Below are 15553 nucleotides of genomic sequence, written 5' to 3'. Positions count from 1 at the left end.
TCCATCATGACTTCACCTTGGCATTTCATCTGTGATTGACAGATGGAGAGCTGTATGCAGGAGTGTACATTGATTTCATGGGAACAGACTCGGCGATCTTCCGTACACTGGGGAAGCAGACAGCCATGAGGACTGATCAGTACAACTCCAGATGGTTAAATGGTAATGTCTCAACTCACAGCTTGTTCTGCATCCAGGATTTTCCTTGACTCATTTTGCTGTAGACCAGTTTTTATTTACTCCTCAGTTTCTTAAGATCATTACTGTAATGTTTTAGGTTACCAAGTTAAACCTTGGGGTTAAATACCATCCTGCTGATAGTCAAATTGAGAATGTTCCCTTTCCAGTCAGTTTCAGTTGACTGAATGATCAATTGACTCAAAGCATGCCATTCACTACACTAACTGTTCACTGCATGCCTGCAGCAGAGTCTGACAACAGGGTCAATAGTGTAGTTGCAGGAGAAAATTAGCGCAAGTCAATAATGACTCAGAGTAGCCTTTGCTTTGTGAATGAACTGTGATTGGCTCAGTGACATAAATGCTGTTCGAGAGCTTTCATTTGATATGGCCAAATCAGTCACAGCATCCCCCCCCCCCACCCCCCTGAATCCTGCAGGCTCCCAGATTTTCCTCTGACCCTGTTGCCCTGACAACAATCCCCTGGCAGTGGTTCACTGAATCGGGACACCTGAGTCCTGCTAATCAGCCATGTGAGATGTCACAGATATCCCCCCTCCCCCATTACATGGTTCCTGGTTATCCCCCCTCCGCTTGGTTTGGTTTGTCCTCATTTGGGACCCTGGTCTGTCACAGTGGGGAGGGGCACTCTGTGTTGCGTGTCCAGTGTTGACCCAGTGAATCAGCCAGCGGGAGCAAACTGTGATGCCATATTGAGCATTGTTACTAGGAAGAAATAAAGGGACAAGTTTAGAGTGTCAAAGTGCTGTTTAGTCTTTAGGCTGCTGTTATTTTGCCCATAATAGTATTAATAAAAATAAATAAATAAAAGCATTTTATTTCGAAGGGTTAAGCTGTTGAATGAAACAAGATTTTCAAGGTCTCAAGTATTTTTCTTGATAATTGACAGCTTTCCTTGTTTATCTTAAAACAATGGTCAGGTACACGTGTAAACTAAAGAATACAAAGTCAACATACAGCCATGGTCAGAGGCAATTTTGTGTGCGTTCAGGATGTCCCTCTTCTTTTCTCTTGAATGCTATTAGGAAGCTTTTTGACATTTGGCACAAAGGTTCACGAGGACCGAAGGAACTGATTTGATTTGGTGGTCAAAGGTCTCTGTGACCTCACACGGCACATTTGGCCACAACTCAAAAATCTGCACGTGATTTCACAAAATGTTTAATGGGAGGCTACTTTTAGTGTGACATCATGACATTTTGAAAAACACTTTTGTGGCTGTAAAGAGGTTTTAAATATGTTGCCTGCACACATAATGTATTTTCCAAGACTTGTATTGAACATTTTCTTTCCTTTTTTGTCTACAGATCCCACATTTGTTCATGCACACCTCATTCCAGACAGTGCTGAAAAGAATGACAATAAACTCTACTTCTTCTTCCGCGAGAAAGCATCTGAGATGGGCCAGAGTCCCATGACGCAGTCCAGGATAGGGCGGATCTGCCTGGTGAGTTATCACACCAGTCATCAAATTTAATGCTTATGTGTCTCCGTAATGGTTAGTTATGCTCTGCTGGCAGTTTGAGGCCCATAAAGGAAGTCCCCCATGATCATCAGAAACTGTTTTCTGACTAATAATTACTATGTACAACAGAGTGATGCTTAGCAAAGTATTTGTCATTTGCCTCAAAGGCCAAGTCTGAGATCCTTTATTTCTTTTCCTCAGGGTGAAAGGTTTGAAGAGCAGGGTTGACTTTAATCCACGTCTGTAGGCATACAGAGACATCTTTGCAAAGCCTGTGTTTAATTAGCATTGTAGTGTTGTAGACACGCAAACAATTGAGCTGTGTTCAAAACTTTCAAAGCATCTGCACGTAGACTTCAGAAAAATGCATCTGAAGGGTTCTGTGTTTGCAAGCTGCATCCCTTAAGTGTGTAATTCAAAAGAGATGAAAAAACAAGACAGTCTAGCTGTTCTAGGAGGCTTAGAGCTAAATGCTACTTTCAGCATCCTTACAGTCTCACAGTGTTTGGTTATTTTTTCTATAAACAGTTGCTGTGTTTTTCTCACATCTTGTGTGTTAACAGTCTTGAATGTTTTAGAGGTTAAATAAGATTATATATATCCTCCAAAAAGATTAAAGTCAAGTCAAGTTTCTGGACGATATTAATTGAAACATTTAAAGCACACAAGAAAATTGGAAACTTTTTTTTCCTTGTAAATGTTAGTAGATAAAAACGAACATTAAATTTTATTCTTCTAACCCCTAAATCATTCTGACTGTGAAATGCACTGATTTCATGTATCATCCCAGTTCTTTGCCTCAGTAGCAAAGGTTTTCTGACCGCCTTGTGAAGACTGGCCAAGCTAAAACATAAAGCTATGTCTTTATTTATACAGACCAGTTGTTCCAAACAGCTGTTGGTCAGATATTGCTCAAGCTCATCCCGTTGAGTAATTTTTGGAGCAGTGTGAGAATGACTCCCGCGTGTCTCTGCTTTTCAGAACGATGATGGTGGACACTGCTGTCTGGTGAACAAGTGGAGCACATTTCTAAAGGCTCGTCTCATCTGCTCAGTGCCCGGAGCTGATGGCATTGAGACACACTTTGATGAACTAAGTAAGTTGAATTATTTCCCAGGATCCCTGACCCTTTTAGAGCTTCTCTGATGCTCCCTTTCATCTCTGGATTTTGAACACCGCATCGCGTCACCGGTAGTCACTCTAAACCTAAAATTTAAGTTTGCATATTTAAAAGAGAAATGAACCATTTTCTTTCTAAATGTGTCGCATGTTGCATTTTACAGCTCAGTTAACGCAAGTCAGGGACCGTATAGTGCATTTGGTAGGAGTTAATGTAAAGCACATAATGAATGCATCGCTGACCTCACAGAAACCCTGGCAGATGGAAAGTGAGAATTCTTAAATGGCTGCGTAACCGCGACTATTCAAAACAAGGCCCTGCAGATGGACTTGTTGTTGACAGATTCCGTATCAACAACTTCATCATTTGTAGAGTTCTCTTCACATTTGCTTTGCATACTTTCTCCATGATGTTAATCCACATGTACTCGGCATTTGGTGCGGTGCGTGTGGGCCAGCAGCTTACTGTACTATAGTCCGGGGACACATCCAGCAGCATTTAGCACATCTCTTCTTACGTGCTGCAATAGCAGGAAGAATCCCCGAGAAGCTGCAGCTTTAGATTAAGGTATCACTGACTCATACATGTTAATCTTGACATGTATATTCCTTTGAACCTCCTGTAAAGTAGGTGTCATCCTAAAAAAGGTAATGTCCATAATGTCAGAATGTAATCAGCCTGCTTTCAAGCACCATCAGTGTCTCACAGCCTTGTTTTTAGAAAAAGGAACCACATAGACACACATGCAGAGTAATCAAAGTAATGAGCAGCAGGAATCAGTCCAGCACATTGTGGATCATCACAGCCTCACATGACTGACGGGATTAAGGAGGGATTTGTAGTATCCTTAACATTGTAATGACAGGTGGAATGAGCAGCACTTACATTTTATTTTACTACACTGACTAGCTTCTGCTTGCTGGGAACTTATTTTCACAGTAATGAAAAACATATTTCACGACAGTACAAAACAAATTCTATAATCACCTTTATCCCATGTTCACATTCAGTCTGAATTGCCTTGTGAGTGCCGCAGGTGAAACAAGAAGTTCTGATAGTCCAAGTTTGCACCTATCCAATATTATTATTAAGCAGATACAAACTACTACAGACTGTTTTTTCACTTAGCTTATGTATGAAAACACACACGTGTGTGTTAATTTAGAATTTATCATTAGATGACAAAAATTCCTGTTCATAAACATGGAAAAAATGAACAATAAATACATATATTTATTATTATTATAAATTACAGGCACTATTAACATCATGTTTGTGGAACACTTATTTACAGATATGCATCGCAACACATCCCAGTGACCTGCAAAGTGCCACTGCACTAAAAAGTTAAGCAAAATGTACACATACACATAATGTACATGTAATGTGCCATGCGTTTTAGGATTAGCTGCTACACATAATGTATATAATTTGTAAGGGTCCTAAATACCTAGACAGATGTTGATAACCCTGGTACCCTAGATAGTTTATAAAGTTTCATGGAAATCGATTAATGAGATATGCTCATACGTTATGATCATTATAGTAAGATTATTATTACTAATATTACCTGATACAGTACTTAAAATGAATTTACAGAAAGGCCTGAATAACCAACTCTTTAAAGTGTCTTTTAGTACAATGCTGAACAAACAAAACAACAGTCTTAACTCAGTTATACAGCTTTCCCTGCAGTTGTGATAAGGGAAAATGCCAAAACATTTAGGAGTAGAATATGTTTATTTATGTCTTAAAGTTGTGCAATTTGACATGGGGGTCTATAGGGATTGATTATCTGATTAGCTTACCCTTTTAGGAACGCCAGTTTTTGGAACGTAGCATTGGCTTCAAACTTTAAACACCAGAGGGTGCATTTTCTGTAACCAATTACAACTCAGATAACGGCCTTGATGTGTAAAGTGTGCAGGCTTGCGTTCAACAACATAAAGCACCACCGACAAAACAGCCTTCTTCATGCCTGAGTCTTTCAAAACCCTGATTTGTACACCTTTTCAACTGATTATATTTGTACTTTGCCTGAGTTCAACATCTAAGCCAGTCCACAGTGAATTTTGACAGTAGTATTAAACATTTCATCAAGCGACGGTGCAGGTATGAGCTGAATCTATAGTAGGCCTAATCTTGTGCAGTGATGAGGCTTTGCAGATGTTAGTTGTGTGTTAAGAGCACTCAGTGTCTGTGACAGAAAAGCACTCTTTTGTCAGTGTTGCTGTACTTTTAGCGGTCCATCCACTGTCAGTTGTAGCCTCGGTGCAGATGAGCACTCGTGATGAGGTCATTCTGAGTCCTGAGGTGCAATGTAACATCCCACAGCTCTGTGGTCGCTCTTCCCACAACCACAGACAGTCTGGTAAAAATGTATTCTGTCTCCAGTCCTGCTGGTCCTGATGGAGCCCAGCAGAGGCATCGGAGTGGTTGTATGAGGACTCGGGGGAGAGAGTGGAGTAGATTCAGATGGTGAGGCTAACAGAAGAGAAAGCTTTCAGTGTTTTGCCGAGAGGAGGGAGAGGAGGAATATAAAAGCAGAGAGAAAGAGGCACACAGACACGAGTGGTGAAAAATGTCTGCCAGACAAAAATGAGAATTAATTTGTGACCTATAAGGTTTTATTGCCTTTTTCCAAAATGTAATTATGGAGAGAAATATTCTTTTTTTTTGTTTTCTTCAGTTAAATCTAGTTATTTTTTTAGTCACTGAACTCCATAAAACATCCTCACTCTTCATGTATTTTTGGGGGAGAGGATTGTTTTTAAATTTCCGCCACAATCATTTCGACTGGACATTTTAAGAACACATTTTAGGTGCACATCTTTCAGAGTGGGTATTAGGGAGATAATAATATACAATCTGTCTTTATTTGACAGTTTTTCTTCCACACAGTGACTGTTTACTGAGTGCATAATTCACCTGCACTTTTATTTTTACTGCACAGCACCTTATTTAGCCCAGCCCTTTGTGTTCTTTCTGCGCTTACAGCAATTAAAGATGTTTCTCTGCTAATGTGATGCTGACAGCGCCTCAGAGACTCTGTCTGATCTGACACATCAGAAACAAAAGTTCGAATTATGCAACTTGTTCCAGTTCGTTGCCGATTTATGACTTTTCTCTTTTTTACTGCGCTTGTTCTATAGCCAGGAGGTCTGTCAAACTGGCGTCGGACGGGTTATGAATTTCTGCAGTGTTTGCCAAAAGTTAATTTTTTGCTTAAGCGAGGGGCCATTACCTGTCATTTTCATACCTTGGCATGTAAGGAGATTTTTTTTTATGTTTGAAAAGATTTTAAACTCCTGATCAAAAGGGAGTTTGTTTATTAAGGAGCTCTGCAGAGTCAGGAATGATGTTTTTATGCAAGCCATGTGGATTTAAGCTTCTTCTTGTTTATCCAATGCACGCTGAGTAAAGTCGAGGGTACAGAGATTAAAGCGTGTGTTATTACATTTCACCTTCAGTTCCACATGCATAACTTTCCTTTCGCTCTTTAACATGCTGCTTCTTACTTTCAGTCAGTTGATATTTGAGCGAGAAATCTGAGCAGGCCGATCCACACTCTTATTGTTGCTTGTTTTCAGCTTTTCAGATAACCATGGGTTATAAAAAGAGAGGCTAGGATTTCATGGCTATTCACTGAAATTGGTATTTTCTAAAGACTTTTGACTATAGGGTATTTTTTTGTCCAAGGCCTTTTCAAACAAGTGATTTGAGAACTTGTTTCTTCTTTTCCATTGATGAAAAACCATGAAATGGAACTGGGTGTTTTTCTGCTCTACCTGTCTACATTAAATGTATTTCAGTTTTCCTTCTTATTGTTTTTCCTTGCACTTTTCTCTAATGAAACCATCAGAGGATATGTAGGGCTCAAAACTGCCTCAGTCCCACAGTCACTGGATCCATATGGCTCCTATTAAAGCCATGTTTCACCCGAGATCTCTTTTTCACATATATTCCCTGCTGGGGCCGAGGAACTGTAGTTTCAGCTTTGGAAGAGTTTAGATTCAGGATCTCATTGAGACTCTCGTAACCGCAATTCATGATGAGCTCACAGCGAAGGAAGAAAAAGTCTCAGTGTCACAAGTACTATTACTTTGGGTTAGTTAGGTTCATTTTAACAGTTTTATTTCTTTCAGATTTAAACAGGTCAGAGTAGGGAGGAGTATCACAGGAGTAATGTTGTGCATTTGCACTCATTACATGGCCATTTTGTGCATAGTAGTTCTGTCTACTTTTCATGTATTTTTGCCAGCAAACCTGCAGAATGTCTACTAATGTGATATCATTTAACTGTTGCAATCGACTTAGGGATCCAAGTACTTCGTCATGCACTGCCTGTTATGGTTTATGACTCTGACTAATTGCTATAAATCTTTTCATTATCTTGTAGGAGATGTGTATATCCAGCCAACTCAAGACACAAAGAATCCTGTCATCTATGGCGTCTTCTCAGTTTCAGGGTAAGCATGGCTTTTTCAAACTCTCTAACTTTGATGCAGTTTTGGATAGAAAGTGTGTTTTGGTTCCCTCCTGTGGTTTTTATTCCTTTCCGCTGAGCCCGAAGGTGTCTGCTCTGTCTGATGTTGAAATGCGGCGTTGCATTTGTGTGGGCCGTCACATTCAGGATGCAAAGACGAGACAGAAAGTGAATGTTGAGCCCAGAGGGAGTAGCGTTCCTCTGGGAGGCTGACTGAGCCTATAAGTTCCTCGGAGGTCAGGTTTGATAGCAGGTTGTCATTCAGCACACAGCATTAAAATTCAAGTCAACCAACCAGACGTGTAAACTGAGATTCTGACGGCACACAAAGCAGGAGGAGGTGCGCGCAGAGTCATAATAAACATGTCCTGATTAATGTATTTGAGAAACAAATACTGTTATTGTTTCCATCTTCTCTTTAGGCATCAGGCATGTTTAAACCCAGCTGATAAAAACACATGTGGTGCTAATGACAGGGGCCCATGACAGAAGTTACAAACATAGTACACCCACCACACAGCGGCAAGAGCCTGTACTCTGGCGATTCTCTGCAGTATGTGGGTGTTTGTATGTCAGTGTGTCAGACAGCTTGACTCTACTTGAGTCAGTTTGAGTGTGTGTTTGTGCGTCATAATGTTTCAGTGTGTTCCTGTAAGTATGTGAGTACGTGGGAAGGAAGTAGATTCTACCAGCCATGGAGAGCTATCGCACTAATTATCCCAGGGAGTGAGAAAATCTGAATCCTCGAGCTGCTGTCTTTATGTGTTCACCTTTTCTTTTCTTTTCCTCCTGCCCTCCTCCAGATCTGTGTTTAAAGGCTCGGCAGTGTGTGTGTACTCTATGGCTGACATCCGTATGGTCTTTAATGGGCCATTTGCCCACAAGGAAGGCCCCAACTATCAGTGGGTGCCATACACTGGGAAAATCCCCTACCCTCGACCTGGCACTGTGAGTTAAAACATATAATATATATGTTACTAGAACCATGAATAAGATAAACAAGTAAATTGCTCAACAGAAATTTTTGGTTTCTTACTAGTGTCCTGGAGGCACTTTTACCCCCAACCTGAAATCCACAAAGGATTACCCAGATGAGGTTATCAACTTCATGAGAAACCACCCCACTATGTACAACGCTGTATACCCAGTGCACAAGCGCCCCCTGGTGGTCAGAACCAATGTGGACTACGAGTTCACCACAATTGCTGTTGACCAAGTGACAGCTGCCGATGGGAGCTATGAGGTGCTATTCTTGGGCACAGGTAAGTGTTTTAAGAACAAAACTGGGCATTGTCTGATGATTGCACAGTAATCTTACACGTCTATCATTGTGCACTGTTAAATTCTGTGGCCTTGGCTTTAGCTGGGAGGTTTGCATACGCATGTTGAAACAATCTGTCTCTTAAACATTAATGAGTCATAGTGTGGCTTTCCAAAAACCAGTTCTCTGTTGCAGATATTTTAGAATAACAATGAAGAAACCAAGGTCAAGGTATTAATAGCCAAATAAATCAACAGAGCTCAGCCAAAGTTACTTCTTCCCACTCTTTCAGATCGAGGTACAGTCCAGAAAGTGATTGTCCTGCCAAGAGATGACTTGCAGACCGAGGAGCTGGTGTTAGAGGAAGTGGAGGTGTTCAAGGTCAGTCTTGCAGCCTTAGTCACTTTGCTACTAATCCTCTTTTTGCCCTACTCTACATTTATATACCATGTTTGTTATCTGTGATACAGAATAACAAATCCAGCATTCACATGTTTTTAATTATGTCACTTCAGGTTCCCACTCCAATCACTACTATGAAGATTTCATCAAAAAGGGTAAGTTAGTGTAATTTGATTCAGACCAAACAGTTCAGCTAACAACAATCAGACAGAGAACACAGTCGTCAAATTCAATATGAAAATACACAATCTAAGGAAAAAAAATGCATGATTAAATACAAAACATTGTAGTACGCAACCAAGACCTGATATCCAACTATAGATTTTGTGTAATTTGGTGCAGCTTATACTGAAAACAGACACAGGACTCTAGGTTAGGTTAGAGTATAGCCTAACCCGGAGCCTTCTTATGTCACTTTGAGGATGATGGCTTAGAATCTCAGTGCAAGTAGCTTCAATCAATTATTCATTCTTTAAATATAAATCTATAATTCTTCCTTGAAACATTAGCGATGTCCAGAATTGTAAAATAAATGGCCTTTGCTCGAAAATATGTTCCTGTTTTAATTTCTAATTTGTATTTGTTTTTCTTTTAACAGCAACAGTTGTATGTCGGATCAGTCCTGGGTGTGACCCACTTGGCTCTCCATCGATGCGATGTGTACGGGGAGGTCTGCGCTGACTGCTGTCTCGCCAGGGACCCGTACTGTGCCTGGGACGGCAAATCCTGCTCCAGATATTCTGCCTCACAGAAGAGGTGAGGGTCAGGATTGTGTAGACAGGGAATATATAAATGAAGCAGACGAAGTGCAGCAACAAAGTATTTGCACTTCATTACTTCCCACCTCTGCAGTTGGAGTATTTATGCAGATTTCTTATTTTTCAAGTGTGTTTCGGTTAAATTTTATATCTGTGGCTGTTGATTTGACCCCTCTAGGCGGAGTCGTCGGCAAGATGTGAAGTATGGAAATCCTATCCGCCAGTGCAGAGGTTATAGCAGTGAGTGTCACGTTGTACTAAGACTATAGCATTTAGACACCAGCATTTTTTCACTCGGGAGCTATCTCACAAATAAAATTGCAACTGTACATCATGTGTTGTTTTGTAGCCAATAAGAACCCTCTGGAGACAGTTCAGTACGGGGTGGAAGGAAGCACTACATTCTTGGAGTGCCAGGCCAGGTCTCCTCATATGTCTCTCAAGTGGCATGTGCAGAAGGAAAACAGTGACCGGAGGAAAGAGGTGAGTACAGCTCTTATATTAAACCTTCTATGATCTTTTTTTCTGTTTATCTTTTTTAAAACTTAAAATCTTTACTGGCCTTCTGTTCGTCCCAGATTCGCTCAGAGGGTCGCATGCTGAAAACAGATCAAGGACTTCTGATCCGCTCTCTACAGTCATCTGACGGCGGCATCTACCAGTGTACGTCCACAGAGAAAAACTTCAAGCACACTCTTGTGAAACTGCAACTGGTGGTCCTTTCTAGTCGCACAGTCAACAACATTTTGGTGGAGACAGGCAGCCCGGCTCTTCCTCAGCTTCAGTCCAGTGCCTGGACTCCAAGTGCCAGTCAGTATAAGGACCTGCTAACTATCCTCAGCCAACCAGAGATGGGGCTGATCAACCAGTACTGCCAGGATTACTGGCAACTGGGAGACAGCAGCTTCGGGAACAACAAAGGCAAAAGCCTGAAAGAGCTGAAAGAACAGAAGAAACCTCGTAACCGCCGGCATCATGAAGAGCAGACAACTCCAGCTGAGACATGAGAAGCTTGATGTACATCGTATTCAAACAACCCCCTGTCTACCTTTACACACAACCTCCTAAACATTGCAACCCTCCATTTAGGGGAATGACTCCAGTCAGATAGAAAAATCAAATTCTCATCAAAGACAAGACAGAAACTGCAGAAACACAACGCAACAGCATCAAACAGTTTCTATGTAACTGTCGGGGGGAGGGGGAAATACACAATATTTATTGTAGGTTGTAAAAAGTAATTATTTGTACCTATCTAGCAACCCTGTTTTTTGTGAATAGATCAATCTGTGCAAATATTGTGGTTATTATATTATTATTATTAGTGTTATTGTTTATTAAGATGTGTTATTTTGTTGAGAATATCTTTATGTTTGGTGTTTTTAAGAAACAGCGACACTAAACCCAGACATTGGGAGTATCCATACATGGACAAGAACTGATGGACATGTATTCAGAAACTGCTAAGTGAAGACCATGTTGGATCCTTTGACTGCTGGCAGTATTCAGTGTCTAAGCTGAAAGAGGAGTCGGGATGTCCGCGAATGTCTCGTAACTCTCTGAACTTCTTCACCAGATCTATGTACTGTATATTGGACAGTTTGTTTGTTTTGTTTTTTTACTGCGAAGTACAAGCTGTTGACAGAAAAAAACAATAAAAATGGCATTTCACAGGACATACACGGATAATGGAAATGCCCAGAGACTGCAGCTGTGATGTCACGGACGCACAGTTATATGTGAATGAAGAGCCCTCTGTGGCAGGTAGAACGTCTTTCCTTTCACGATGTGGTCCAGTCGGGCCTCAAGTAGAGCTGTTACTCATCTTCTTCCAGAATCGGTTGCTGCCAAGTGTTTGTTTTGTTTATATGTGAATATCACATCTCAGTGTCGTATCCTTAACGTGATCTTTGTGATAAGCTGTTTTCTTTTTTGGGGGGAAGGGGGAGGGGGTCTTTTAATGACACAAAAGCTGATAACATAACATTGCCTTCTCTTTTCTCTCTTTGGGAAAAGATATTCCAGCAGGCAGCTATGTGTGAGTTTGTAACAGTTTGTGATTATAAAATGAACAAAGCACCTTCTGTTGTCGAATTGGTCATTTCAAAAATATTAAATACTTCCCCAATATCTGTGGCATTTTACATAGTGTATTCATATAAGGCAAAGCATTCAGTTTGTAGGCTTAACAATTTCTTTTTAGTTCTCTTAATCCATTCCTGACATTTCTATGCTAAATATCAGTTCTCAACAGGGGGAATATGTAAAATGTAATCAGTCTACAAAAACTGGGCTGATGTTCAGAGCTTTGGAGAGTAATGTTTCTGATTAGGGATGTGCTTAATGTATCAACTACTTACCAACAAAGATGTTTGCCAGTACAGTTCCGCCACAGACGTTATATAAAAGCATGGAAGTGATTAAGTTCTACAAGGTGTCACAAATACAAACACTAGCAAAGCTGATTGCCACCAAACCTGAAGAGAAATCTTTCCCAAAATCTTTAGAAGGTGGCTTTTCATTGTGCATGACGTGTACAGTGTATGTATGTGGTATTTGTCTAAAATTCTACATTGCTGTGGATGTCAGTGAATGTCTTTCTTGTTGTGGGAATATGGAAATGCTATGGATGTGGTCACACCTTTTTATGGTGGGAAAGGCTTGAAGGCAAGATTGTGATTTTTATTCTCTCTCTCTCTCTCGCTCTCTCGCTCTCTCTCTCTCTTTTGCTCTCAAAAAAATTAGAAAAGCAAATGATTTGCAGACTTTGAGGTAAAGTTATGTATGCACAGTTGGTGTTATTGTAATGACTTGTAAAAAAATTATTACCTTTTCTTCCTTATCATTGTTGCTGACTAATAAATTAAAGCTCTATATTTTATAATAACACACGTTCTCTTCTGTTTGCCAGTGTTGATACATAGTACGATATGCTTCCTGCCATGCAGGCACTTCTTTCTTCGTAACAGCCTTATAACCATAAGTAAATACAGATGTGGTTGACACTGTTCTAAAAATATCTGGGGAAAAAACCATGCTGCTTACACATCAATCATAGTAGCACCAGAAAACGTCTGCATTGGCTTTCCCACCTACTCTGTTACTTTTCAAATGAGTGAAAGTTTTTACTTTAATAGCAGACCTGATTCTGCTGTAAAGATCTATTGGAGTGGAAATGGTAGTATGAAGAGCTAACCACGCAGTACAAATACTCAATGAAGTTGTAAAATTTGCAGATAAGTAGACCGACAGCAACATACTGAAAACACTTCTGAAGACAGCCTAGTAATAGGCCTGAATGTTTGAGAGCTCAAACTATGATATTATATCAGGGACAGCACAGTCTGTTGGGATTTACATCTTTACTTTTCTAAATTCTTGAATCATCTGGATATGAATACATTAATTTTGTGTCACTTTACCTAAAATATTTCCACAATCTAAACAAGAGAGATAAAAGAACCAAGCTTGAAGCATGTTTGTGTTGTATCGTGTATCTTGTCGATCGTGTCGAGTTGGGCGTTCGTCTTGTAATCGGAAGGTTGCCGGTTCGAGCCCCGGCTCAGACAGTCTCGGTCGTTGTGTACTTGGGCAAGACACTTCACCCGTTGCCTACTGGTGGTGGTCAGAGGGCCCGTTGGCGCCAGTGTCCGGCAGCCTCGCCTCTGTCAGTGCGCCCCAGGGTGGCTATGGCTGCATTGTAGCTTGCCATCACCAGTGTGTGAATGTGTGTGTGGATGATTGTGTATAGTGTAAAGCGCTTTGGGGTCCTTAGGACCAAGAAAAGCGCTATACAAATACAGACCATTTACCATCTTCCAACTAATCAAGATCATGTGTCTTTTGTTCCATTTGCAATCTGACTCCATATGCATGAATACAATGTCAGTCTCTTACTGCCCAAACTAAACAAAAGCTGTATGGATAGCTTAAACACAGTGCCGGTAGCTATTTTCCTGAGAGAGGGAAAAGGCCCAGAAAAAAAAGTTAATAAAGCCTAATTGACCATGTTAACATGTGCACTGGGTTAGTGCTCTGGGACTGACTGATAGATATTTCCATTAACACAATAGTTAACAAGTGTACCTAATAACGTTGTGGTCAATGTATATCAATAATATTAATCATATTAATAAATAGGACTCTATTTAAGCACAGTAGTTGATCAGGTATCTTATTCTTTTTTTTTAAATCTTGTGCACTCCTTAGTCAATTAATATAAAAGTTTGGTAACTAGTATTTGTGGGTGGCAAATAAACCCAACGGAGCAAAAAGTATAAGATTTACTCTGAAATGCTACAAACCCAAAGTGTAAAGTGGCTTAGAATGTAAAGAAGTGACTAACAAATTTCACTTACCGGTATACTAAAGTAGAGCTCCTGAGCAAATTCTCTCATTGTGCTGATTGGCTACAGTGTATTCAGTCACAGTGACTTTATCATTTTGAGCTCCTCAAAAGAGCAAAGTAAGATTGCTTTATTGAATTTTTAAGGAAAATGTATTTCATCCGTAACACATCAGTGCACATGCTGTACATGCAAGCATGCATAGACAACTGAACGTGAGTAGATTAGGATCCTTAACCAGCTTCAGATTGAGGTCAATGAGATCTGTCGGGTGAAACCCTAAAGCCCTTTAAGCACTTCAGAACTCACCCTTCAGTCTGTAGTATGTAATAAGAAATGTTAGTATTTCATATTTGGACCTGGAACTGAGCGTCTGGTTGTGTATTTCGTTGGGTAATTGATTAAATACAATTGTTTATTTGTTTGTCTGTTTAAAAACAAATTACAAAACCTTTATCTATCTTTAGTCCCTTAACCCTCCTGCCATCCTTTAAAAAACTCACACCCATCACCCTAGGGACCATTCTCAGCCACGCCATAAAAAGACCATATATCCATATTTTATTCCACTTTAAATTAGCCAACCTTGTAAAACTACTTCTCCCTGAAATATTCATGTAAAGTTTTAATTATATTTTCGTTGTTTTAACCCTTCAAATCCCAGTGTTATTACATGAGCGCCCTGTGTTATAAGCCCCAAAAACCAAAAAACGAAACTAAATATTTCCACAAAAAACCAGTTGAAGTAATATGTGATTGTCATTATAAGTAGGCCTTTAGATGGACCAAAGATTGGCACCAACATACATTTTGACCTGCCATTATTTTTTTTGCATTTTTTTTGCAATTTAAAAATTAAAACTTCAAGGCCCTGAGTCTTCATTGACATCCAAGAAAAGAAGAAAAAATAAAATCATATGATGATAATTTGGGGTTGAAAAATAGCGTTTATAATGGAAGTCAATGGGCAGAAAATGGTCCCCAGGGTGATGGGTGTGGGGATTTCTGCTGCTCAGCCATTTTAGGCTGATTTAAGGAATTCACACTGGAATATTAACATTGACAGGTAAAAACTATCCTGTGGCAAGTTTGGTTATATTCCACTGAACACAGTGGAAATGGCAGCCATTTAACACATAGCAGTGGCACAAAAAGGTCCCAAGAAGGCAGGAAGGTTAAAAGCACTAAGCACACAACATGCAAACATGCACTCATTATCTTTCCAGATTTAATAATTTAACTTACTGCTAATGTGGAATTGATTTCGTTTGGTTAACCAAAATTGCACTTATATAAAACACCTAGCATCACAAATATTTAGCCTCACATGGTCCTGTTTGAAGGCACCTAAAAACAACACAGAGAGATAAGCACTTGAGCTGCTGTTCATCTTCTGCTGAGCACAGCAAAATCCCCATAAAGGTTAGATAGGTTAGATCCTACACTGATGTATGCCCGAGTCTTCCCCTGCACCTTTCGCTCTGCCCTAAAAGCACTCCTGTCCTTGTGCTCTAT

General features: G+C 40.1%; 1 protein-coding gene across 2 annotated transcripts in view; it reads left to right on the top strand.

Moving 5' to 3' along the window:
* sema3fa (sema domain, immunoglobulin domain (Ig), short basic domain, secreted, (semaphorin) 3Fa) overlaps positions 1 to 12579 on the top strand; it is a 46149-nt gene extending 33570 nt beyond the window's left edge. For both annotated transcript variants that reach the window (XM_004548696.3, XM_076884131.1), the window contains exons 8-19: positions 43 to 162; positions 1508 to 1647; positions 2647 to 2761; positions 7185 to 7254; positions 8075 to 8219; positions 8311 to 8533; positions 8825 to 8913; positions 9048 to 9089; positions 9533 to 9690; positions 9871 to 9932; positions 10042 to 10175; positions 10271 to 12579. In XM_004548696.3, the coding sequence (XP_004548753.2) occupies positions 43 to 162; positions 1508 to 1647; positions 2647 to 2761; positions 7185 to 7254; positions 8075 to 8219; positions 8311 to 8533; positions 8825 to 8913; positions 9048 to 9089; positions 9533 to 9690; positions 9871 to 9932; positions 10042 to 10175; positions 10271 to 10699 (1727 nt within the window). In that variant the 3' untranslated portion in view covers positions 10700 to 12579. The remainder of the gene's footprint in view (positions 1 to 42; positions 163 to 1507; positions 1648 to 2646; positions 2762 to 7184; positions 7255 to 8074; positions 8220 to 8310; positions 8534 to 8824; positions 8914 to 9047; positions 9090 to 9532; positions 9691 to 9870; positions 9933 to 10041; positions 10176 to 10270) is intronic.
* The last annotated feature ends 2974 nt before the right edge of the window (positions 12580 to 15553 follow it).

This window comes from Maylandia zebra, linkage group LG5 (assembly GCF_041146795.1).
Source record: "Maylandia zebra isolate NMK-2024a linkage group LG5, Mzebra_GT3a, whole genome shotgun sequence".
Taxonomy (NCBI): Eukaryota; Metazoa; Chordata; class Actinopteri; order Cichliformes; family Cichlidae; genus Maylandia; species Maylandia zebra.
This window is presented reverse-complemented; position numbering and strand designations above follow the sequence as displayed.